This window comes from Leiobunum rupestre, chromosome 6 (assembly GCF_980474605.1).
Source record: "Leiobunum rupestre chromosome 6, qqLeiRupe1.1.hap1, whole genome shotgun sequence".
NCBI classification, from domain to species: Eukaryota; Metazoa; Arthropoda; class Arachnida; order Opiliones; family Sclerosomatidae; genus Leiobunum; species Leiobunum rupestre.
Window position 1 is genome coordinate 40,742,884 of NC_143389.1, and position 27,650 is coordinate 40,770,533.

General features: G+C 40.6%; 1 protein-coding gene across 1 annotated transcript; it reads right to left on the reverse strand.

Annotated features, from left to right (window-relative positions):
• Positions 1-445: 445 nt before the first annotated feature.
• On the reverse strand, positions 446-26,427 carry LOC149940942 (dual specificity protein phosphatase 6-like). Its single transcript, XM_090179941.1, has 4 exons — positions 24,998-26,427; positions 24,821-24,930; positions 17,409-17,867; positions 446-2,021 (listed from the first exon to the last, which is right to left on the reverse strand). Exons 1-4 carry the CDS (start codon positions 25,294-25,296, stop codon positions 1,432-1,434), a joined length of 1,458 nt encoding a protein of 485 aa, XP_090036067.1. The 5' UTR covers positions 25,297-26,427; the 3' UTR covers positions 446-1,431.
• Between the last annotated feature and the right edge of the window lie 1,223 nt (positions 26,428-27,650).

A 27,650-nucleotide genomic window follows, 5' to 3' on the forward strand; every position in this document is an offset into this window, starting at 1 on the left:
GTTTAAATTCTTCATCCTTAATGTATAATAAATGTCTGATAAATTATCTCAATTTTTAAGCCTTAAAACAGGCTGAAATTGTAAATCAACCATCATTCCACCTCAGTTTCAATATTTTCTTCTTACCAGACAAAGAAAAAGGCACGCCATTTCATTAATATTTTAAATATTAATTAAATATAATAATATTTATTAATATTTTTCCTCCCCCTCTGTAACATTTTTTATTTTTAAAAACCCTTATATCGCGTTACAGGCGCGATAACGCCAGAATATTATTTTTAAACAGTTTAATATTTAGGAGTATTAATACTATCAATACTCCTATATTTTTTTATCCCTACACTAAGGCTAGCGAGTAATTTAATAACTTTATTTTCTAAAAAAATATGATACAACAAGATAAGGAGAATGAGGATCAAAGGTCATGTCGTTTAAGAACAGCGAAAGAAATCAAATTTAGGTTTTTAATCGTAACATGAATTATAGCCATAAACATTTCGTCATCGTATTAACATTTCACGGCGCAACAAAACGTTTGCAAATGGAGTCTTTAAAACAATTTCATATTATATTACTTTAAAACATTTATAAGGGTTTGGGGTAAAAATTCCAAATTACGATCAATTTTCAACAACGCGATTTTTTAAAAAAAGGATTAATACCAATTTGTAGTATGTTTCTTACTATGGCTCAAACGCGAGTTTATTAAAATTGCACGTTCACGTGGAGGGGCTGGGCAACAATTTTTTCTTATAAGAAATCTTGAGATCAATAAAAAATACAAAATTATATTAAACCCTAATATTTTGGCACGTTAAATTCCTCAAAACCCTTCAGTTAAAGTTGCCTCTCGGGTTAGCTGATACTTCGGATCAGGGTGGGAGATATAACTGAAAGCCTTCGTCAAAAATGTCAGGTTATAGAGCCCTTTACGGGATAAAAAAATGACGAAAGAATACGAAATCGCGAACCAGATGAATCAGTTTTAAAACATTTCAAAAACCCGTACTATAAATAAACACGGACCCCCCCCCCCCCCGCGCGAAATATTAAAAACACTCCGTAAAATGATTAAAATTTGATCGCAAAAATATTGTGGGAAATAAAATAAAATTCGAATCGAAGTTTCTTTTAAAAATTTCGAACGTGGATAAGGAATTTCGCGTATACTTTCTTGACGAAAAATGTTAAGTTACTTTCGTCGTCAACGCGTGACGTCGAACTAATCCTAAGATTCGATAAAAACAAAGTCACCATTTTGTAGGTACAACACGAATACGCGGAGGCGAGAACGAGAATATCCATTTTGGGAACACTTTCTCGCGACTGTTAAAGATTCGAGGGTCAATTGGCGGCGAACGATTTGGGGTCGAAGCGTTCCGAACGGCGGCACGCGTTAAAAGAGACTAGACGGGCTCATCCTTAGGGTCATTCTGTCCAACGGTCAACGTCGATTCCCGAGTCCGGGGTGGCGTGGGCGGGCGAGGTGAAGTAGAGCGCCGACGTCCTGGTCGTGCAAGGGCAGGGCGGCGCCGACATCGGGGTGGTGGCCAGCGACGAGGTGGCCGTCGAGACTCCGGAGCCGCCGCCCGCCCTGTCGCCTCCCCGCCGGGCGTTGCAGGAGCAGGGGCAGGTGTTGGGGCAGGCGCAGGGGAAGGTGCCGTAGGTCAGGGCGCCCGGGACGTCCAAGACCGCCGTGGAAGAGGAAGGCGCGGCGCCCATTGGCCTCGCGGGACTGTCTCCGAACAGCGGCGACGGCGACTGGTGGGCCACCAATGTGGTCGCTCCTCCCGGCCCGCTCGCCGGGGTCAGCCTTAGTTGACCCTCGTAGTCGAGAAGTTGGCCGAGGAAGTGGAAATTCGGCGAGATGTTGGCCTTGCGCCTTCGGACCAGCTCGTAGGCGTCGTTGAGAGGGAGCCGCAGAGTCCGCATCAGGTAGGCCAACGTGACCGTCACGCTGCGACTGACCCCGGCCAGACAGTGCACCAGCACGCCTTGACGCCTTTGACGGGCTTCGTCTATTTCAGAAAATAAACCCAAAATTAGTCGCGTTTTTGACATTTTTTTAAAGTGTTGGCTTAAGCGAATAAGAGACTAATGGCCTGTTTAAAAAATACGCTTGGAGAGGATTCGACCATAAAATTTATATTGGCAAATCCTAGACAAACATACTTACGCAACAGGCTCTAAATAAACCACCGTGATACTACTTACCAAAAGTAATAAGTGTCGGGCGCAATTTTCAAATAAGAGCACCCACAAATAAATTCTCGCGACTTGTGCAGAAAAATCATGTTCATTTACGCAGAAACATTTGCCGATTTTTGTCCAATCGTTAGTCCATAGTTAAAAAATCTTTCAAAACAGGGTTGCCATAATGTAGAAGCGGATATTATTACGAATAACGGTGGTTGAGGTGTGCTTACGTCACGATGTTACTTAAACTAATTTTTAAGTGAAAATATTTTTTTTAAGCTCTTACTTCATAATAGTGGCAGACAAATTTCACCTAACTCAAATCTAATACTATTTCGCATAGATCACTTTAATTAACGGACTATACTTCCGGTGGAGAACGAAAAATCCCCGCCTTTGGTAGTGCAAGAAGGTAACAGCGACTTACAGTATAGTCACTTAAGTAATCAGGTGTACAAAACATAGGTAATCACGGGAATTAACTTAAAATTATTACCGGAAATTGTCGAGTAGTCACTGGAAATCATCGAAAACTTACGAGCAATCATTGGTAATCACCGATTGTTTTACGAAAATCAGTAATCAGGTGTACAAAATATTTACGAGTTATTGCACCGAATTGTCTCGCACCGAAAGGTCCTCCCACTAAGATGGCTACACCAAATTGTCGTACACCGCAATATCCGGATACCGACGGATACGTATCTGGTATAAAATATATAAACTTCTATTTACTTTCTACCGTATTTCATTCTTGTAGTGAATGAACCAGAGTCGAAAACAGAGGATTTCAATATTAAAAAAATCCAAATTGAAAAATGTATTTGTTTCGAATTACTTTTAATCGAATGTTGAGACCAATTCCCAACATGATAGGAATAAATAATGTACTTTAAGGCTAAACACCACGACCAAGACCAACCCGTACACCGCGCGATCCAACGCCCAATCAAAAGAACTCAAGCAAATTCCTCCCGAGCGAGACAGTCTTCGTAATCACTTTAAATTCGCAACAATCAAATATACGAGTATATATATATAGAAATACAGGGGGCGAATAAATAGGCCTGTTAAACACGGAGGAACGGAGCCACTTTTTCATAACGCGCAATTTACTCGGAAGGGACCCAGAGCGGAGAACACGAAGCCCAGGATGAGAGAAGGGGGGCTTCCCGCTAACAATACTCCGCAGCCAGAGAGGTGCTTACCAGCTGGAGTGAAAGGAATTTTTGGGGAGGGAGACCCCGAAAATGCACAATGGAAATGGGACACTTTCCCACGCTGAAAAATAGTTGGAAGATCCGTCCACCTGGTGGCCGAGGAAGGAACCACCAGTTCCTTTCTCTCTCGCTTCTTCGGGCGAAATCATGGCGGGGTCGCGATAAAGGTCGAGGTGATTGTTAAAAAAAGGACGGCCACCCTCCACCAAAAAAGGTTGCTCGTGTAGGGGGGGGGGGGTCGGCAAGATTTTATATTATTGATTGCCCGCTTCACCTTTTTCGCGTCGGAGGAACCCCCGATACCTTTCTATATAAAGCGCGAATGTCAGACGTCAGGAATTTATGGATGCTGAGGACGCTGCTATCGAAAGGTTTGCAAATTTTAGGGAAAGCTTACGCGATCCAAATATACTACAGCCACAATACCGACATTGAATAGGCGTTATATATAGACTTCACCCCCCCCCCCCCCCCGTGAGTTATACAATCGGCATCGCCCGTACGCTATCTTAATAACGCAATCGCGTTTACTGTATAAACATAAACACGAATTTCCAAGCCTTGCCCTTTGCACTTTGAGCAGCGCGCGAAATGTAGAAATGTCAAAGGTGCGTGGGGGGGGGGGGGGAAATGAAACTTACGACACTGGCGTACGAAGACCGAAACCATAAGTCTATAATATCGATCCGTAAGTTTGTCACTTTGGGGAATATTTTACTGAGAGCTAGTAACGGGGTGACGTCCTCACGAGAAGAAAATCTCCCCCTAGCGAGGCGCTGTGAAAGGCTACGTGTGACGCGTTAGCAAGCGGACGCAAAACGGCAACGAACCCCGTAATGGAGTCTGTTTTGTGAAAAGCTCTCAGTAAAACCTTTGCACGTGAAGAATAGTAAGTGTCACGCTTATGTAACAATATTATACACTCACGCCGAAACGTATTAAAAGATATTTAGAGGCAACCCGGGATCTAGGGGGTAGCCTAAGGACTACGCCCCCCAAATCCCACCTAATAAATTAAAATTAATTCAAACCTTTTAGAAATATTTTTTAAATTCCTACTAAAATTAACTACAAAGAACGTCTAAATCGATTGATTTTAATAATTATTACGCTAACGTTTGGAAGTAAAAAAATGGGCCCCACTTATATCGCCTTCCTAACCAAACCATTCCTAGCACCGACACACGGGGTCAGATTAACACTATTGAGGGCCCCTGTGCGAAGTAGAATTTGTATGACTTGTTTTAGTCCCGAGATAAACATTACAATTAAACTTCAAAAAAATATTTAAATAATATTAAAACAAATTGAAAAAACATTTATTTTGAAGACTAGCCCCCTGTGCCATGGCACACGCCTTAATACTGCCCTGGCGACACTATGGGGCGTACACTACAAATAACTTCCCTATTGTTACAGCTCGTAGACAATGTAGATTACGTTATTTGAACTCCTTGCTTTTAATAATTAAAACGATTTCCATTAGCAATTTGTTCCTGCCGCCGCCCGACTACTAATTGGCGGCCAGTGGTCCCCCCCCCCCCCGCCCCGGATTCAAGCAACGCGTCATCAACCCCCCTCCTTTTTCAACAGCGTGTCGCCAATTTTTAACGACGTTAGTTTTTCCCACGTTCGACACGCTGTTCTCTGTCATCGTTCGATTCATGATGTAACAGGTGGAAAATCGAATTCATTTGGGAAAAGCGAACGACCGCCGACGGAGAGTCAATCTGATTAATTTACACGCTTGACAGCGGATGGTTGCACTTGCCATTTTTTCCACATTTTTTTTTAAATATTTTCCTTGGGTGTCATTCCCGCTTACACGTGTTGCGGGGTGCGCGACTGAATCGACCAAATATCTGGTTTTACCGAATCGTTGTGACGGATATTTTTGGTTACGCAAAAATAATTATTTAATGGAATAGAAATTATCGACATTATAATTTTACGACCAAATCCTTGTTTTCAACAGAAATTTTAGTTTTTTGCATTTAAATTTATAATATGCGAAATGATTCGCGTACTTTTTTACATACGATCTAAATAATTAAATATTAAATATTAAATCACTTCTTTCAACTGAAATTATAATTTTGACGTAATATAAAATCAGAAAATTAAAAATTTCGTTAAAGATTCTAACGTCTTTTTTAAAATACTGGTAATTTATTAATTAAAAGTAATTATAAAATATATTTTAACGAATAATATGGAAAGTGAAATTTCATAAATTTCGGAACGATTCATAAATTTCTTAAAATATCTTTCAATTGAAATTATAATTATTACACAATTGGAAAGAAATTTCTAAAAATTTCTTAAATCTCTTCAAAAAAATTAACTAATTTAAAAAATAGATTAAAGAAATGTTTCGAAATTTAAAAATTTTAATTTACAATTTTGTGTAAAATTTAAAAACCACGACTACGTTTTTCTTCACCAGAATACATGTTTCTATGAAATAAAATCAATAAAAAGAACAAAAATAGAATATGTTGCTCTTAAAGGGAATATAACCTCAGGTATTTGGTGTGGAACACCAATGTTTGCAGCTCTGGCGGCTCTTGCCTTTGGCTTTAAAAATGTTTGGCACCACTGTACAGGGAAATTTGAAAAATCGAAGGGGTCTTCCATAAAGGTTGCTTCGTAGTTTATATTCCCTTTATGTCACAAGAGACAGCTTTATTAGTATATTCTTCCGATTTCAGGGTTCGTACCAATTTTCCGGAATTAAATTACATGACATTTCCAGGTTTTCCTTGACGCGTTTTGTAGAATAAATGAATGATTTGAGGTAAAATCTTTAAAAATATGTATTTTTAATACATCTTTCAAAAAATTATTTGCCGGATTTTTTGGGGGTCATTTTAAAATTATCAAATTCCACGACTTTTCCCTGACCTTTTATAATCATTTTCATATTCCCTGAGTTTACCAGGTATTTCAGGTCGTAAACGAACCCTGGGGGGCGATTCTGTAAGAAATCGAATGGGAATTCGATCTCGATACCCTATACCATGTCGAGATCAACTTCGACAATTTACATTGATTTATGCTTATTCGAAATCTTTACCGAATACCATTCGTCGAGATCTCGAAGTTCGAAATCTAATTTTCGATTTGAAAATTCGATTTCGAATATTTACAGAATAGGCCCCCTGGATTTGCACGCGCGCTAGAAAAACCTATATTCCTCTGGCGACTGTAGCGCGCGCTCGTAGACTTGTAAAAGTAAGAGGCTGTGACGTCAGAGGCAACATTTTTTACTTTATCGTTATTTTATTTTATTTTATAAAAATATTTATTAAAATCGTAAACTTAATAAGGTAGTTCTATTGTTCTAATATAACGTAAGCTAACGAGTGTCACGTACAGCAATGGTACGCGAGAAACTGACAACGTTTTTTTGATTAGTCACGGGACCTCGTAGAATATGCTAAGCGGAAACCGAGCCTCGCGCACCGTTTCGATCGGCCAGCATCGGGAGGCTAGTTTCCACACATCCCTAATTTTAAATACGAAACGAAGCTTGGAAACGCGGTAGCCACAAATGAAATAGGTTTCCCGACAGCCCATCCCGACGCGGACACAATACAGACCCGCTTCATAAATATTACATTTCTAGGCCTAAGGCTCCGAACAATATTCCCAAATATACGAGATCTAATTGGGGGCCAGGGAGGGGTGTGTCGCCTATCATTAAAAAATAAAACACGATCATTAAAAGAAAAAAGAAATCGAAACAGCGTCAGTAAACTCCGGTATGTCCGTACACTGACGTTTTTTCCGTCATTGAGATTATCAATTCCGGTTTATTATAGATGCCGAGGGGGGGGGGGGGGGGCTCTTAATAGTACGAATCAGTATTTCCCGCGAGTAGCTAGGGTTAAACGACTCTAATAAGGGAGAACCGGGTGATGACGACCTGATAATATACTAATCAAAATCGACTTTCTTCATTATACTCCGCTACTTTTCGTCAAAGGGGCGCGATTGAGAAGGGGGGTCGGAAAGGCACCCTGTTCTCGCCCCCTTCTCTTCCTCTTTTCGTAAAGAACACCCAGGAAATACACGTTGAAGTTTGCCAAAAACACAAACTGGTTTCACTTTCAAGTCGACTATCACGTGTCTAACGCGTTCGGTAAAGATTGTAGATTTCTACATAATATACACGCGAGACGTTTAATCACATTCGAATCGAGACTCAATCAAATTGACCCGTAAAAAATCCCGAGGTTTTGTTGTTTAGCGAAATTCTACCTGTTACAACGATGATACTAAAATAGACAGAACAGGGTGACCACTGAAAAACCTCAAAAAATTTATAGGAATATAGGAAATTCAACAGTCTATTTATAGGAGAATATAGGAGTATTATCTTTGATAATATAGGAAAATTTGAGTAAATAAAATTTAAATTTGTGTTAATATAAAAGGAACTTCTTTTAAGCAGACGACGATATTCTTAATTCCGTTCAGTGCAGTTGTTTAGAGAAGCCGTTTACATTTTATCAAAGGGATTTAGTACATTGAGTGCCATCTGCATTACGAAAAGCGAATTAGGCCGGCGGGAAATTTGAAAAAACCGAGCGAAATACAAAATATCTAATTATAGGAAAAATAGTTTAAGTATACGAAAATAAGGGAAAGCATTGAAATATAGGAAAAATTATAAAATATAGGAAGTATGGTCACCCTGACAGAATAGCGTGCCATGCAGGTCTTTTCACCATCCTCCTACGCTTTGTACCCCGGCCACCTGTTTAATGGCATTATACGTCACTCGATGACTTGGGTCTGAGGTGGTGCCTTGGGTATTAGCCTAGCTGATTATTATTTATTTATATAGTCTTAGTTAGAGCTCGGCGTTTGGATAAGAAATAATCACTTTATTTATTTTTATCCACAAAAGAAAATTATCCGAAAAAACCCCGATTATTTTACATGTTAAATTGCTATATACACGTGGATAATATCCACGGATAAACAGTTAATCGTAATTTTTATGGTTAATGAAAACTTTAGCGGTTAATTTAGCTGTTTCGCCGAGCTCTAGTCTTAGTCGATATCTACGCCGCAAAATTTTGGTTTTGAAGACGAAAACATTTGAGAGTTGGCCGTTTTCGATCTATCGAAATCTGGCAGCCTTGCCTGCCTTCCGGCCTGTTAAAAGAAGCTAGGGACGACTGGCGCTAGTTACGTTGACAAACAAGTCCGTATAGCGGGTTAGCACTTAGCAGACGCTTTTTGGACACTCCCTTTTAACCTAGTGGCGGAAAAATTTACATTTTTGAAAGGCATTAATTCTTTTAACTACCTAAAAAAAGCGGATTAGACTTTATACACAAGCCCTTCGCTAGAGCACGGAACTAATCAACATTTGATTAGACCATGACTAAAGGTGGAGAGTGTCAGGTTATTTTCAGTCCCTTTGTTTTCCCATTTCGCGGTGTCGGAAAATTACTAATAAACACGGTTTCGAATTCATTTTATCGAAGCTTTAAAGTACAGTAACTGTACTTCAAAGCGTCGATGACATGGATTCGTACGAAATTTTCGGTTTTCAAATCCCTGACCTTTATGGTAATATTCCTGCTAATTTTCATCATTTCATGTTAACGTAGGTGCGCGAGAGAAGAGACCATTTTCTCCGCGATGCAAAGTTTGTTGACTATAAGAAAATCCTTGACTTTTTCACCAAATTTGAAATCTATGACTTAATAATAATCAGCTAGGCTAATACCCAAGGCACAACCTTAGGCCTAAGTCATCAAGCGACTTTTAAAGCCATTAATTCAGGTGGCCGGGTTACAACGCGTAGGAGGGTGGTGGCCAGCCCTTCATGCTCCCTACACTAACTATTACCGTTAAACTCGACAAGTTTTTATGGAAAGGGGAAACCGAAGATCTCGGGGGAAAATCCCTTAAACCGGGGAGAGAGCTTGCAAACTCAGCGCCGAAGGAGTTGTTCCCGAGTTTTCACCCAGCGCTACAAGCTGGGATTGAACCCGGCTCCTCTTGCTGCGAGGCGAAAGTGCTAACCACTCCGCCACCCCACCTTATCCAGGTTCCGTACGAACCCCGATACTGTAGTAGCGGTCACTACAAAAATTGTAACTCCAAATTTTTTAATAAACTTTAGATTTAAAATACTATACCCCCGCCCCCCTTGACTAATACCAGCGGTGAGCCACTGGCATGATAATATAGAGCACTAATACCGGTTGAACCGACGCCTAAATTCAATTTCTATCTAGACCCGGTAAGAAGATATCAAGTTATCAACGTTTCGCGGCGTTCCATTCGGAGCTTGTGGCGCGGCGTATTCACCGAGCGGCAACGACAGTGTCGGAAACAAGAGCCTCGTCGCTCTTTATATCTAGACTGGGGATGAAGTTAAAAAGATGATTTTAAACAATATTCGATTCCGAAGCGCGTAAATGTATCTCTAGTAAAGGGATCCTATAGACGACCTTCTGAAGAGTCTAGAAGGGAGTTGGAAACTTATCACGTAGCACGCGCCAAGGAGGGGGGGGGGGCGATATAGGAAATAGCGGAAGGCCAAAGTACGCCTAGAAAACTGAACTTTTGATTACATTAAACATCAAAAGTACGCGACAAGAATTTTGTCCACGCCGCGAATTATACAGAACGACAGTAATATAACAAACTATAGGGTTTTTACACACAATCCTAAGCGATTTATTAGTTTCGCGGTACGTTAGAGGTACCATCACACGTCAATCAATTGGAAATATCATTCCCCCACCGGCATTCTTAAAATTTGTTAGATCAAGGCCCAGAAGTGGGTCATTTGCCCATTTTAGTGATTTAGGCCGATCTTTCAATTTAAATCTACATAATTTTTTAAAATTAAGACCGACTTTGTTGAAAATTATATATTTTGTTAGTACTGATCATTTCTGAAATACGATTTCGGTTGTATTCAGAAATTTTAATTTTAAATGCGATTTCTGGCCAATTCGCGGGACCCAACCAACCCGCGTACGCACTATGGTCATATTTGAATTTCGGTCCCATTGATACAGGCGCCATCTAACTCGTTCGGTTTGTCTAAAATTTAATTCAAATTAGGGCGTTCGCTACTTTATTTCCAAAATCAGGTAACTCGAAAAATTCGCTTTGTCTAAAATTTAATTCAAATTAGGGCGTTCGCTACTTTATTTCCAAAATCAGGTAACTCGAAAAATTCGCTTTGTCTAAAGATTAATTCAAATTAACGTGTTCGTTACTTTATTTCCAAAATCAGGTAACTCGAAAAATTCGCTTTGTCTAAAGATTAATTCAAATTAACGTGTTCGTTACTGTATTTTAAAAATCAGGTAACTCGAAAAATTCTTGGTTTGATCAAGTTAATGTACAAGATGATTGGAAATTTGTTCGAATTTAAATTTAATATTTTAAATATTACATTTAATGTCCGTGACATCTTGTTTTTTTTAACCATACCAGTAGGTCGTATTAATAAAATAAATCTTTACAGTGGCAAAATAATTTTACCAACGAAATTTAAGAACAGGAAAATCTAATATTTTTGGTAAAAGGAAAATAACAGTCGTAAAGAGCAACGTAGTGGAGTTTCCGGTAACAGGGAAAAGATATTTTGTGAAGGCCCATACGCCTGCCATATTGCGCTTTTTAGGAGACGGAGCTCGGCCCGACAGAGAACCGGAAATCGGGCGAGGATCGCTAGTTTGAGCCATTTCCGACATCGGTCCGACAGATTATCGTAACTTTGGGGGAGAACAGAGGTTAGAGCGGAGAAAGTGAAGCCAAATACCGAATGTTTCCTGGGAAAACCATCCCCGATTAAATATCAAGAAAAGACCCTTTGAACTTGTCAGAATATTTTACAAAATGTATTGGAGATTTATAAAAATATAATATTGGTAAACGCCAAATTATGTTAAAATATTGCGGTATGTTTCAAAATTTCAATTAAGGTTATTACAGCTCTACGGTGACGTTTTATTATTTTTTTTTTCAAATTCCTCTAATACAAAAAATATTCTACGGGTCATTTTCTAGTAAATTGTAACATAAATAACATTATTCATAAATTAGTTAACGCGATAAGGCGGAAGGTAGGATTTGTATCTAAGCTACGTTACCAAATATTACGTTACGTCTCAATTTCATACCAGAATCTAAATTATCAAATATTTTAAGTTAGTCGCAAAACAAATATTATCTTCCTTATGTATTGCTATTTGTCTAAAGCTGGGTGACCAGGGATATTTATAGGAAAAATAGGAAATTTTAACGAGAATTATAAGAAAATATAGGATACAAAATAGATAAAATAAAGGAAAATATAGGAAACACCATAGGCAAATAAAGGAAAATATAGGAAACACCATAGGCAAATAAAGGAAAATATAGGAAACACCATAGGCAAATAAAGGAAAATATAGGAACACCATAGGCAAATTAAGGAAAATATAGGAACACCATAGGCAAATTAAGGAAAATATAAGAAATTGTCTAAATAAAGTAATAAGGAAGGCACCACCTTAGGCCGAAGTCATCGAGCGACTTTTAAAGCCGTTCATTCAAGTGGCCGGGTTATACGGCGTAAGACCACCACGCCACGCGAACCAACAGCTCCCTACACAAACTATTACCGTTAAACTCAACAAGTTTTTATGGAAAGGGGAAACAGAAGAGCTCGAGTGAAAACCCCAGTAAGCGGTGGGGAGAGAACTTTCAAAATCAACGCGGTAAGAGTTGTTCCGAGTTTTCACCAAGTGCCACAAGTGGGGATCGAACCCGGCTCCTCTTTCTGCGAGGTGAAAGTGCTAACCACTCCGCGGATAGAAATAAGGTTGATTTTAATTGGAATTAAAAGTTACGAAATAATATTAAGAGGATTGAGTGTTACTGTTTGCTACGAGGGTGTATTATTGAGAAGTATTTTATAACTTTAAGTAATTTACGAATGTCCCCGTTAATAGAGCCCAAAACAGAATGCCCAAAGGATTTCACACTTATATAATATTTCCAAATCCAATCCGTTGCGCCGGGGAACTATTTAGTAAGGGAAGTAAGGGTCGATATATAATGTACCCCAAGGGTGTTACTGTACAAATACGACGGGACTGTTGCCAAAAGGGGGGGTATTTTGAAAATCGGGTAATGGGAGATCCTTACGCATCAACCGAAGTACGGCTATCCCCGGTTGTCCCCGCGGATGAGACGTTAGAAAATTGAAATTAGCTTCGACTTTACACGTTTTTGTTCACCGAAAACATCTCCGAAAACGTGGCATTGATCCCGTTTGGGCCAATATTTGCCTCTTTCATAACTCTTCTCGCGAGCGGTAATAAAATCACAAAATGGTTACGCCGAGGAAACCATTTTTTTAAGACTAATTTCAGATTAAGAATTAAAAACTTGTTGGTTCGCGTGGCATGAAGGGCTTGTCACCACCCTCCTACGTAATAGAACCCGGTCACCCGATTTGAAATCATTGAAAGTCGCTAGATGACGGTAGCTGATTTTATTTTTTCTAAATAAGAATTTCGAAATATTGTCCAATTTCTGTGTATTACATTGAAGGTCTGTACTGTTGATGTGCGCATTAAACATGTTATTCTATTACTATTAACAGGAATCCATTTCTCTACTTGGAATGCTTATCCTGCCGTTTGGCAAGATCACTCTGACGGCTTTGGCCCCACCTACGAGATAAAAATCCCATCACGTAGTTGTTTAACATAGTGACGTCAAAAAAACCGTCAGCCACATCGAGACTAAAATCTGCCGCGATAGGCATTCCAAGTAGAGGTTTGGATTCCTGCTAATTAATAATCGGTGGGAGATTCTGAAAATTTAAATTTTATGTACGTTTGTCTTAACAACAATCAATACCGTTTTAAGACCTCCGTAGGCCCTGGGCACTAAGACAATTGTAGGCCCTATTTTTAGGAATAATTTATTTTATTCAATATTTTTATACTCGTAACTTATCGTAGGCGCTTGGATAAAACGGCCCTGAGGGTAATGACGGTCAATAAGGAAGCTGGGTTTCGACACCCTTCGCGAGATTAAGCCAGGGTCACACTAGAGCTTTAAACCCAGTTTAGGTCAGTTTGAATGCCAGTTTTGACCGCCGACGATAGTTCTTGGTTCACACGTGCGAAATCGCTTCACCCCGGTAACGTCATTTCAAATTATGACCAGGATTTTGAAAATATTAAAATGTATCCCAAAAAAAATTGGTTAATCATGTTTATAATACATACAGTAATATTATTTGACATTATTTAGAATTTTATTCCCATTATTTTTGAAAATCCGAGCAATTTTAGTTCCCCGCCTTGTCGTTTTGAAAGCGATTCTAAGCGAACCAACTTGGACGAGTTGCTTCCCGAACCAACACGAAGCGATTTCTCACGTTGGATTCGAAAACTAGTTATCTAAACGAAGCGATTTATGGTGTGAACGCGGCTTAAGTGTAGGTAGCTGTTGGCTCGGTTGGCATGCAGGGCACCCGGCCACCTGAATTAATGGCTTCAAAAGTCGCTCGATGACTTAGGCCTAAGGTGGTGCCTTGATTATTATAGCCTAGCGGATTAAAATTTTACTATTATTATAATGTCGTCAAAACAATCACGATGTTTATCACTACGTTGACTATAAATAAAACAAGTAGTCGCTTCTCTCTAATATTGTAATGAAAGATCCAAAACCATTCGGGCACAATCGCGCTACATTACGAGAGGGGGGGGGGGGGGGGACACGATCGATCTAAAAAGAAAGATTGGAATCCGGGTCGTGCTTGAAGGTCTCCGTTGCCGCATTTTATTGAATGGCGAACAGAAACACTGAATGACTCTCTCAAGACCGCGCGTACACGCTCCTTCCAAGTCTCTCAAGCCAGTAGCTGGTATTTTAAATCTACAGATGTCCTTATTTTTGTAAGTTACCTTCCCGAGGGGGATGGGAAGTAGGGGGGTGGTGGTCGCTCACGATACCGAAATTAGAGCCTCACCGGTTTTAACGTGTACTTAATAACAATATTCAATCCAAATTGAAGAAAAAAAAATCCCAGCATTTTTTTTCTAGTGTCTATGTACTTGACTAGGTAATGTAGTTGCCCCCAGAGCAGAGACACACCGGCTCCAGTCTAAATAACTTCTCTCACTTTATTTTTCTTTTCGGGGAACGGAAAACTTATTCAAATTTAGAAGCTAAAAAGTAGTTGCATTTTTGTTTTCGCTAGCCTAATTTTACGACTGCTGGATGTCAAATTTAAATAAGACCAAACAATAATTGATAATTTTATTCTACGATGGGTAAAAATGTTAGTTATCTCTGGAATCTAATTTGTATTACCTACTATGGTTTCTGCCGTGTTAAAACAATTTTGAATTACGATTCAAGACATGGTTGCCACAAAATTGAGATTCAAATTCTCTGACTATTCCCTGTTTTCCCCGACTTACTTTAATCAGAAGTTACTACATTTAAATGGACTTAAAAAAAGTTAATTGTTGAAAAAATTAGCCAAACTTTCAAGAAAATAAATGATAATCACAGAATTTGTCAAAGATCTAGAGTAAAATTACCTTCAAAAAGTGACACGATAAAATTTAATTCCCTGACGTTTGTCTGACTTTTAGGGCCAATTTTAAAATTTCCCGACTTTATAGGACCAATTTTTTAAATTCCCCGACTTTTAGGGCCCATTTTTATATCCCCCGACTTTTTAGGCCCATATTTAAATCCCCCGACTTTTTAGGCCCATATTTAAATCCCCAGACTTTTTAGGCCCATATTTAAATCCCCTGACTTTTTAGGGCCATTTTTAAATCCCCCGACTATTTTAGGCCCATTTTTAAATTCCCCTACTATTTTAGGCCCATTTTTAAATTCCCCGACTATTTTAGGCCCATTTTTAAATTCCCCGACTATTTTAGGCCCATTTTTAAATTCCCCGACTATTTTAGGCCCATTTTTAAATTCCCCGACTTTTAGGCCCTTTTTAAATTCCCAGACTTTTAGGCCCTTTTTAAATTCCCCGACTATTTTAGGCCCTTTTTAAATTCCCCGACTATTTTAGGCCCTTTTTAAATTCCCCGACTATTTTAGGCCCTTTTTAAATTCCCCGACTATTTTAGGCCCTTTTTAAATTCCCCGACTATTTTAGGCCCTTTTTAAATTCCCCGACTATTTTAGGCCCATTTTTAAATTCCCCGACTATTTTAGGCCCATTTTTAAATTCCCCGACTTTTCACTGACGTGTCGCAACCGTGAAAGAGACTGAATATAACGAAAATTGCCGTTTTTTTTAATCGGTGAATTAATGAAAGGAGTAGTTCTTATTCAGCTAAATTCGGGTCTATTTTGAGAACTGTAAATAGGGTCAATAGACAAATTAGATCCATCAAAAAGGCGCTTATTTCCGACGTGAACCTAAACGAAGAAATCCAGGCTGGCAACGAACGTCCAATGAAGAATGAAGATTCACCCGTAGAGAATCGTATCTGGGGGCAATTTTTAATATCGTAGTCGAGCCGATGAATATAATTAGTTAAAAATGGAATGGGAAGAGTTGACGGAACAGCCACTGGCTTCTTCACTCCACCCAGACAGAATATTAACAGAAATCTCCGTCGAGTATCAATGAAAAGGCGGGATGTCGGCGTCGAGGCGGGTAAGATCTTAGTGAATGGGTATACGCGGAAAGGGGCAATTTGGGGTTTCCGAGAATAGGAATGAGTCGCCGGCGAGGGGAAGAGTACCTTTACCGTGACCAAGAATATTTCTAGGCGCCGCTGCCTTATAAACAATCGTCGTCGGCGGAGGCAGCCATCCAACGCGTGGCGGCAAATACGTAAGCCGGATATCCGGATGGAGCGGAGAAGAATGAGCCACTCTTGGCAGACGAAAAAGAAGCCAATAACAACCGGACGCGCGCTTTGAGAAAATTGGCCTCGGCGCGGGGAGGCAGGAAGCGGCCGAACCGCGGAGTCAAAAGAAACGCTTCTTCCAGGGTCTCCCCTTCGCGGAGGTCTGCCCCGACCAACCCGAGATTCTTATTTAGGAAGACTCGACTGTTTAAATACCGCGTTAAATTTAAAGGGCCGTAAAAACGCTCAAATTTAGACTTAAGAAAATTCCAATAGCGAATGAGGAGGTACGGAAACGGAGGAGCTACCCGGAATTTGGGCGCAGTTTTCCAAATGTTTCCGCGGCCCTTTAAATACCCCGATTAAGAGTTGGGCACGAGGATCGTAAATTAAGCTTTATATCGTTCAATGGAGAATTACACCAAGACCATTCGTAAAGTTAATGATGACGGTATTAGTTCCACGTACTGTGTCCGCCGCCTCCGGTGTTCGCGCGATTTATCGCGGTACAAAGACACATGATACCTCGCCGGGATTGTTAACATTTATGTAGTGGTTTTGGCGATTTTCGTCTTAAAATCTACATATTTTTTAAATTTAAGACCGACTAGATGGAAAATTGTATTTGTAGTTAGTACTGATCATTTCTGAAATACGTTTTCGGTTGCATTAGGAAATTTTAATTTTAAGTGACATCCCAAACCAATTCGCGCCATCTAACTCGTTCCTAAAGAGTCAGATTTAGAGCACCAATGAAATGCCGGCCTGATTTGGTTTTTTGTTAACGTTTACTTTTGAACTGTGAGGGGGATAAGAAGGAGAACGCGGCTAGCCTTTTAACACGCTAACGCAGTGTTGCGTACAAATTTCATTGGACGAGCCTTTACGCTGAGCGTTTTCCGGACGAGGGGGGAAGACAATTACCAAATTTTCCCCTTCCGACGGCAGCAGGCGCTAAAGCGTCCAGCCAATGAAAATTGTACGCGAGAAAATGCACGACTTTTGACACGTTGCGTTCTCCTTGTGTGGGCAGTGACGAGCATGTTGCTCCTAGGTATCACGGTGGAGCGATTTGAGAGAGTAGGCTTAAAAAAAAGTCTGACTGACTCACCAATGAAGGCTATAGCTTGCGGGAAGAAGACGGCCAAGTTCTGGGACCAATGGTCCATGATCGGAATCTGTAGGTAGCGAATGGCCAAGCCCTTCTTCTCGAAGGCGTTGGGCAAGTCGGGGGTGACGTTGAGGATGTGTTGAATGCGGTGCCTTTCCAGGGCGCCGAAGTCGCTGGCGTTCTCCGCGTTGCCCAAGAAGAGATAGGGGACGATCTCGACGGGGAAGGGGGGATCTCCGCCGCCCCGCCCCCCCGGCGCCACCTGCAAGGGCAGCCCGCTGTCGCACTCCGACTCGCTGCCGCTGGACGTCGAGGTGGCCGACGAAGAAGACGGCGAAGAGTTGGAAGGCGTGATGCGCAGGGTCTCCAGGCCCAGCAGAGACGCGTCCAGGGGACTGTCCAAATCCGCGCCGGACTCGCACCATTCCGGGAAATCGGCGCTGAAGCGGTTGAAACCTCCTGCCAATGACAAACGAAACGGAAGAATTATTGTCAACAATTAAACCGAGCACGAAGCCCCGTGACAAGCGTACTAAACAACGCTATATAATAGATAACAATAGATCAAATTTGGCCGCTAAATAAAAGGTCAACATTCGAGATTTTCTTTAAAGCGAGAGTAGGGTAGGGTAGTGGTACAATCAGAACGTTCCGCATCAGTCAACGTTGTATAGCTTCTACACGGCTCCTTCCCTGATCTCTCATATTTGCCTCCGCGCCCGACCATCGAGCGCGAAAGAAAAACAACCGCGCGCACGTGTTGTTGTCGAACACCATCGCCTGGCCCACCCCCCGCCACATGATACCAGAAAAGGGGTTCTTCTCTCTGGGCATAATGATCCCATCCACCCTTCTCTCTCTCAACACGCGATTTTGTTTCCCAGTCCCCGCCAAGTGCACCAACATCGCTTCGACCTCCGCCCGGAGAATGAACGCACCCTAGCGCAGCTGAACAGGGGGAAGGCACTCCCCCCCCGCGCCAAAGCGATTTTCGTCTGACATCGCTAAGGTCTGAGGGATGGTGCGGTCCAAAAACGCCTAAATAGTAAGCCGACAGTGAGAACTGAACCGGGATGGAATTCGCGTCTAGTATGGTGAATTCCCGCAGTCGGTAGCTTACGGCCGTAGTGTCGGTAAGGTATACTTCATTTTCGTACGAGCCCGGGGGTCCCCCTCCCCCGAATAGTGTTAAAACCTGTCAAAAGATTCCTACGATCCAACGCACGTGCCTCCGGGCAAGAACAGGTCCCGAGTTGAACTTAATAGGCTCTCCTATACCGATAAAAAAATCAAGCATCCTACGTTGAGATTTTTTTTTCTCCATACGCGATACAATAGTACGCAACCATTAATAAGTTTCTTGGCATTTAATACCTGGAACGATATTACGATTATCGTAAAATTGTTGCCGAGTTTGTAAATCATACGACGGTAAAAATAATATACTATCAAGTAAGAAAACCCAACTTTAGTGTTGTGGTATATTTCAATTTTAACTAAGCAGGAAAAATATTTATTCCCAGAATTTTTTAGTTTTATTTTGAAATCTGGTATATTTGCTTTTAGCAATGTGGAAATTCTAAATTATGATATAAATTTTATATTTCGTAATAAATGCGTAATAAAAATTTCGCACCATATCTGACATTTTCAAATTACAAATGTTTTAAAGGGGATAATAAAGATTTTTCGCCCACCGAAAACATCCGTAATTTTGAAATTCTTTAAATGGGGAATCAAGATTTTTCGCCAACCGTAAAAAATTTAAAAATAGGTCCATATTTGAAATTTTAAAAACTGTAGTTTTGAATATTTTCCGGGTGTACTTTTTAAAACAATAGGAGTCTCTAAAATGTTAAAAGCATTACTGTTACACTTTCTAATATAATATAGTCAAGATTGAACGTATGAATTCAATACTAAGTAATAATTTCAGTAATACTAAAACAAATTGCACATAATTTTCTCATATTTTAATTTCCCTGACTTTTTTGCTTAAAATAAATTTCACTGATATTTCTAGGTTTTCACTAATTTCCAAGTTTGTATGAACCCTGCATACATTTCGTTAATTTAAAAAACCTCCATTGAAAAATTAAGCGGAAACTTCAGGGTAAATGAAAGGCAGCTAATCTCAAACAACACCATTAAGCTATTTTTTTATACATCCCCCCTCGTTAACTCTTGAACCACTCGAGTCAAGAAGTCCCGCAGGAAAAGCCTTCGATAGGAAGGAAGGGGGAAACTCTAGGGTGGCGAGGATCAACTTAAAAAATAACGCCGTGCTTTAAGAGCGAGAGAGAGAGCGATTGGCGCCGCCAAGACTGCTACTTGATGAAGCTTATTGATAACATCCCCGGACCTTTTCTCTCGGTTCCGCAGAAGATGGCTGGCTTTTGGGAGCCCAACATTCTTTTTTTAAAAGGCGCCACTCGTTCGAAGTAACTACGTAACGGAAACGAGTCCGCCTCTTCCGAGGCCGACGACGGAAGCGTTACGTAGTTGCGGAGGACTGGCTTTAGAAGGGAGTGCCAGCGACAAAAGATTCCGCGTCATTGAGCCTCGATCACGAGCGAGCCAAAGAAGAATTTCAAGGCGCGATACAGAGAGTATTCTTTCCGAGAGAGATATGTAAATATCTTACTATCATTCATTTCCGGTTCGAAGTTGCAGTCGGTATTTGGGAAATTCACGGGTCGACTTTTCACCTTTTTTAAAGGTGAAATGAACGGACTCCTCGTACTAACCGGAAATTAAAATATACGACATTTGTAATTAAGTGTTTGTAGTTCACACGAAACGCGTACTGCTGCATTTTCAAATAGCAATCTTATTACAAAACGACAATTCCGCAGTTTAAAAGGATAATGGATACCTAGCTAAAGTTACATACTGAAATGTTATGATTATGTAAACTTATTTTTGTTATTTCAAGTACACAAATATTTTAAAAATTAAAGGGAGTATTAAGTTCCATATTTACGGTGGATCGATCAATTTGATAATTGGGGGTAGTTACGTTTACAACTAGTCAACGCGTGTTAACATGGTTCGTACGAAATTTTCGGAATGAATTTCCCCGACCTATTCATTTCCCAATTCGTAGAATTTTTGGAACATTTTGAATTTCCCCGACTTTTTTTTAACCATATTAAATTTTCCCGACTTTTTTTAAACCATATTAAATTTCCCACTTTTTTTAAATCATATTAAATTTCCCAGACTTTTTTGGAAACCATTTCCATTTCCCTGAATTTTATTTGAAACAATTTTAAATTTCCCTGAATTTTATTTGAAACAATTTTAAATTTCCCTGAATTTTATTTGAAACAATTTTAAATTTCCCTGAATTTTATTTGAAACAATTTTAAATTTCCCTGAATTTTATTTGAAACAATTTTAAATTTCCCCGACTTTTGGAAACCATTTGAAAGGACATCGCACTTCTTCTATGGGATTTGGCTTTCGACAAATTTTTTTCAAATTGAAACATGTTGTTGGGCTTGATCAGAGGAGCAAAATTGTATAAAGCGATTTACAAGGTAGCCGCCCCCTTTTTGGAGGCTAGTGTTGTGGAAGCTATTGGCTTCCATGCACCGACAAGGAATGCCAGCCAGTGACGAAGGCGTGCCGACATCGTATGATGGCGCCCATGGAAAAGCTTTCGTAAATCCCGTTAAGTGATCAAAAACATTTTCGATTGCCATGGCAAATCGAATGAGTAGTGCAACATCTCCTTCTGGGAAATTTCATATCTCGTATAGGTCTACATTACGCCCGACTTTGAACAAAATCGGCAATAAACACCTCGGGTACTCTCCTCGTAAGTTTCGTCCACCTTTGACCGCTGATACTGGCCCAACTATAGGAGCTAGGAAAAAATGGCGATGGACAATTTTGCTCCTTTGATTAAGCCCAACAACGTATTTCAATTTGAAAAAAATCGGTCGAAAGCCAAATCCCATAGAAGAAGTGCGATGTCCTTTCCCACACTTTTTTTGAAAGCATTTTAAATTTCTTGGACTTTTCCAGGTCGTGTACGAACCCTGTTTAACAGACGATTTTTTCGATATAGGTGGTATTCACGAGAAGATGGCAGCCATTGCTCTAAGGTAGATAGTTATGGGGGAAAGGGGGATGACAATAGCCTTCCACTACAGCGATGATGACGTCACGATAATACATCCTATAGCCTTAAGGCCAAAATAAATTCTCGATTTCCAGACTACGAAACTATAAATATAAATATTTTCCGAAGGAAGAAGAACACGTGTGAATACAGATGTAAAATATCTAAGGATTAAATTAATTGAATCCCGTATTTTTTCCCCATCTATCATTCCTTTCGAAACGAGATAACAATTAGCTGACATTAATCCTATATACGTTAATAACCTAGTGAATCGACGGAGTATAAGGTTACGTCGTATCACAATCTAAGCGCGGAGACGAGCCAGTTGAAGGCCGTGTAGAAAGCGCGCCGTTGTGGAATAGGTACATCACCCTACGCGGAAAACAATCCTAATGACAAAACAAAAAAAACGTACAATGAGAAGATAAAAAAAATAGCGTGAATGAGCGTTTTTCCCTCTCTGCCCATTCAATAATAATAAAAGAAATCTTTGCGAGTAAAAGTAGCGCAAAATGCAAGGGTGTTCCGTTTGGCGGCGAGCCATCGGAGTCGGTTCCAAATATGGTTCTCTCTCCGCCTACGGGACACGACATTTCGCGCTCCCCGCTTTTATTTCCGCCTTCATTTTCAGCGCGTACTCGCGTTTTCGTCAACCGACGACACAGGGGTAAAGGCTACGCTTATTTCCGCCCCGACGCTAAGCCTCGGACCCCGCGCCTACGAGAGAAAACGCGTCGTCTTACGGCCAACAATAGGTTACCGATGAAAATAGTGACGCGAAAATGACAACACGCGCGCTTCCCGCCATAATGAAAGGGGAAATTCGTTTACCGGGGCCGAAAATACCTTAAAACAAGAGACGCGAAAATGGCAGCTCCCTTTAGGACTAAAAATAGCGCGTCGACGGATTAGACGATGACGATTTCCACCGAGTTTGACGCGAGCGTGACGGCGAAAATCAAATTCGAAACGCCATCGTATTTCCACTCTTAAATAATCAACTTACGAGAAGAATGGAGAGTACCAAAGATGTACAAGATTTCCAAAATAAGAACGTAGAGTTTCGGCGTGCGGATCGAAATGAAGAAGGGGAGGGTTGGCCCGGGAAGAAAGGGAAATCTTGGGGAGCCTCTTCGCGTTTTCCACCCCGCCCCCCTCCCAGAAAACATTTCAAGCGACGCGGAGATACCAAACTTTTGTCAAGCGAAAGCGCGTTTCGAGAGACGTATAATAATGGATAGAAAAGCGGGTGGGGGAGGTCCACCATCCTGTCTAGAAAGAAATGGCCGACTTCCTTTGACTTAATTGTTATCGTGCGGGATAATTGAAGACTTCTAAGAAGCCTTGGAAAAAAAAACGCGCCGCATTGTTCAAAGTTTTACATAATTTTGAAAACGGGGAAAACTAAAATTCTTGACAAAAACACTTTCAAAAAAGAACCCCATTTTTTAGCTCTTCTACGCTACAAAATATTACATACGAAATTCATTTTAAACCCCCTCCGGGCCAGAGAGAACCAAGTTAACAATCACGAGACGTCGGGGTGCCTGGGGGACCTTTTACATCCCGAAGGTAGGGCGTTGGGTTTCAACTATAACCCGCCTGTACTGATAAGTACAAAGAAAAAATAACATTAGACTATTGTTCACTAAAAGAAAAAAAAACTTAACTAAAATACGATTAAAATTCCATATTTTAGTTTTATATATTTATAAGGCGAAACATAGTACTAGAAACACGATCGTAATTCTTATCGGTTAAAAATTATCGATTTACGAAAGCCATGTACTTCAGTCTTCAGTAATATCTACAAAGCCTATCTATAAAAACTAAGATATCGTTACTACACTCTCATTGTGATGTTTCGAATCAATGAATCTTGGGTCAATAAAAATAGCTAGTAAAAATATTTATAAAAAATCGGTTATATGACAAACGAAATTTTGCGTCTGAAAAATTTTAGGACTAAAAAAATACCCTAAACTCGATTTGTATCAGCCCACGGGTTAACTACCCCCCCCCCCTCCTCCTCCTCCTTTTCAAGCATGGGTCTAATTATTTCTTAAATGATACAAGTATAAACGATCATTATTTCAGGCTAGATTTTTATTTTGTCGCTAACTTCGGTAAAGGTATATAAGCCTATCAATGAGTTTAGACAAAAATATATAAAAAAAAGTGGAAGGGGGGGGGGGAAGTGGGTTGAAACATTTCATTGCTAAAGGCATTTTTCTCAAAGATAAAAGTTCTAGCGTCAAAAAGCTAGACGACTCGTGGGAAAAGACGTTTGCAATTTCCGACACAAGGTGGCGCTCATTAGAGAGATCTCAGTATTATCTAAGTGGGATATATATATACAGATTTCCCAAACACCTGTTAGGTAATGAAGGCACTGACTCCTCTCAACACGTTGTAAAATTTACATATTTTTATCTCGTATTTTTCAAAACGTTAATTAACTAAATAGTGGGAAATTATCTTTCATTGAAATAAATTTAACAGGGAAAAATCAGTTCGCGTTATCTCCTTAAATTGGAGAAGAAAAAAACGATATTCCCACTCTACAAAAAAAGGCCTAAATATTTTTATATTACAACTTGTCTTTTCCAATTGTTGTCTATCGCAGCTTAATAACTTAATAAAACCAGCCGTCTGGCCCGCGCGTAGTATAATACGATGGGAGGTTTAACGGGTAGGTTGTCCAAGTTGCAACGCGGAGTTTACGAACGGCTAAAGCGGGGAAACCTACGCGAGATACCCACGCACGCTGGGTTCGTGGAAAAGCGTGGATTATAAGGAAAATTTTTACCACGACCCGAGCTGCGCCTGACGCAAAGTACCCAACTACCAATACCAATCGAATTAATTTCGATTAGACCTATCGCGAGCCATTTTCAGAAATTTGTTCGCTGCACTCGTATGGCGCATTTTTGACAGGCCAGTGGGACTATCCAATTAAACGTACGCGAAAATACGAATCGAAATTGTAGCTGTTACTAGCGATAGCCGATCGAATTACCCCTAAAACGGTGAAATTTAATACCAGAGCGCGTACGTTTATAAAATGAATAATAGTAAGTCTTTTGGATGGTAGCGTAGGCCTATGACCGAGGGTAATTTGTAAATGGATACGTCAGTTTGCCCGCCCATCAACAACTACGAGATTTACGTACGAAGGGAAGGTTACGCGCGTTCGGTTCCCGATGAATCGCGCTTTTTAGATTACGAAATGATCGGGGTAGTGACTGTTGTAAAAGCGAATAAAAAGTCATTAACCTACCTTGTAAACAAACCACTTTTTGGCAGCCATCTTGTTCGAGTCGACGGTAGAGCGTCAATAGTACGCTTTGGTCCATCCGCGAACCGAGATCTTCGGAATCGGCGTCGTACCTTACATTAATAATCATCATCAATAATAGCGTATCTAAGGCGATAATAATAATATAAATGGTCTTACAGAACGATCGTGTGCGTTTTCCATTGCGATAGGAACTTTTGTCGGCAAACGTCGTCGCGTATCAAACTGGCGATTTGTAACTTGCCATTAGCGAGTCGACGGAGCATCAGCAGAGAAGCGGGTAAACTGATGTTGACCGAAGCGGTCACGCGGTTTTGGCGAAATTCCACGGCCGATCTAGTGTCGACCAAAAGCACGGGCGGCTTCAACGAATCGGCCCGAATTTGTTCCACTAAAGAAGCCCCCGACACGAAAGTCTCCCCTTTCTCGTCCAAGTAATCCAGCGACGGCATTTTCATTCGGAAATTTACGACAAAATACGGTCGGAGCCTTCGGGCTTTTCACGAATGAATAAGTTATTCCTGGCGTTTTTCCGAATCGTTCCGTTCCAGGCGACGGCTCTCTCCTTCTCCCGCCGCGAGTTGACCAACAGACCGTACAGACGCGAGATCACGGCCACATTCGATAGCTTATTTTCTTTCGTCCGATTACGAAAGGGGATGGGCAAAAACGCGCGAGCACGCGTCGTCCTTGGCGATTTCCGCTAGATCGTCGGCCACTTTAAATCAAACGTATTTTTCTCAAACCGAGAGACCTCCGCTTAGGCTTAGACCGATTCCTTTCTCTCGCCGGAGAGCCGATACAAACGCGTCGTCGAGTAGTTCCGAGAATATTACGGAGATAAATATCTCGCTCAAATTAAAAATTTGACTCCGATCGAGAAAGAAAAAAATTCCACTTGTTGCCGTGTCGCGAGACGAGGCTTAGCGGGAAAGGAAGGCATAGCGCGTATCTCATTCCGTCGCTGACGAGAAAATGCCGCGACTCCCAATGCCCAAACGCGCTTCACTGAACGATCACGTGGTTCCCAACATCCAATCGCGATGGCGTACGGGATGTGACGTCAAAAGTTTTACTTTTTTTACTCGATTAAAGGTTGATGACGACACCAGTCCTCGTGTGTATCCGCGTAGAGTATCGATTTATTCAATTTTTTTGCCATTTGTTTTGGCGGCGAAACCAGGCGATCGTTGAAATTTAATAACTCGCTGGTGGAAGATCATTTTGATCAGTATTTTGCGGACTGTACAAGGCGATGACCAGCGTAACGGACGGGAATCGTCATTCGCAATAGAGTTGGGGGTTTAGTATGATCATTGAGGAAACGGGACTAGCCACTGCCTTCTCTAATTAGAAGAAGGCAGTGGACTAGCCTACAAAATTCTATACTTTCGTACTAGTGAGTGATAAAAAATAGTGCTCAGTCGCAGGTTCAAGTCGGGATCCAACCGGGTTTCGCGAAAATAGAAGGGGTTTTCTTCTTGGAGAACAGATCCGGTTTGGTAAGAGGCGTGTGTGGGTGTATTGGAGGTGAAGGGTCAAAAATGCCAAAAAGGAAGGGTGTATATAATTCTCCCTTATCCTCTTTCCGGAATATCTAGAGATAATTTTCAAAGAAGAAAAACTTTTTTAAAAATATAAGTTAAAAAAAATGATATATTCGAGAATTTTCTCAAAATACTTTGAAGAGCCTTTTTTTTTTAGAAAAAAAAACATTTTATTGTCTACACGTTTTTTTTTTTAAATCCAAAAATAGATATTTAAAGACAATTCCCCGTTGTCTAGTAGCGAGAATGATAAGAGTTGGAAAACGCGTTCCTCATCCGGTGTTGGCAGGATTTTGTCGTAGGAATTCTCGGCAGGCGAAAAACTCCATCTATGGGACGGAAATGAAGACGCTTTAAAGGAGAAACGAGGAAAGCGCGCGATTTCGCGTGACTCGGGACGTTGAGAGAACGTTTATAAATAGAGAGCTATGGCTACGGCGATTTTTTCTAACTGCTTTAAAAGCTCAGCCGGAATTTATACGAACCTTCTGCGGCTGTAAAATATAAAACCTCCTCGCACGTGCGCTGCCGAGGATTTCTGATTTTTATTTACGAATCTATTTCCGGCGAATTAGCCTTGGCCCGAGATTCAAAGCGTTAAAAAACACGCTCAAAACGCCGACCGCTATTTCGCGTGAAATTGTACCACTCTCGTAATAACGCCTACTATGGAACCGATTCAAATTGGCCTCTGACCAGCCATAAAACCTCAAAACAAAATGGAATTTAATGGCTACCATAAGTAACGTAATACCGATAAGTATGACAATTGGGGGATTTTAAAATTCATTTTGCGCGTTAAAATACGCCGCCATGTTAGGGTATAAAAGCGGGTAAATAAGCCTGCCATACCTTATAATGTAAAGGTACTGTCACGCGCAAAAACGTAATTTTGAAATCGCGCGATTAAAGTTTAGTTCAGGACAGAGCCCAATAGTATCTAAATATTCAATTCGGTTAAAAGTCCGAGTTGGAGTTGGGAGAGAGTTTCAGTGTCGAAAAAGGTTTCAGTGAAAATTAGGATTAGGGACTTGGCAGCATAACGTCACGCCTTACCTTTGACTATGGCCGCCATGCTTTTTTTTCAATTGGAAAAAGCATGGGTGACGTATTATCTACGTCATGTTGCCAAGTTCCTATTAAAACCATAGTATCATACTTATTGTTATTGCGTTACTTATGGGTATATAAATGTGAAAATATGATAATAGGGAACTAACACTTCGTAGCTTTGGCTGTGACCGTCATGTTGGGTAGATTTTTTT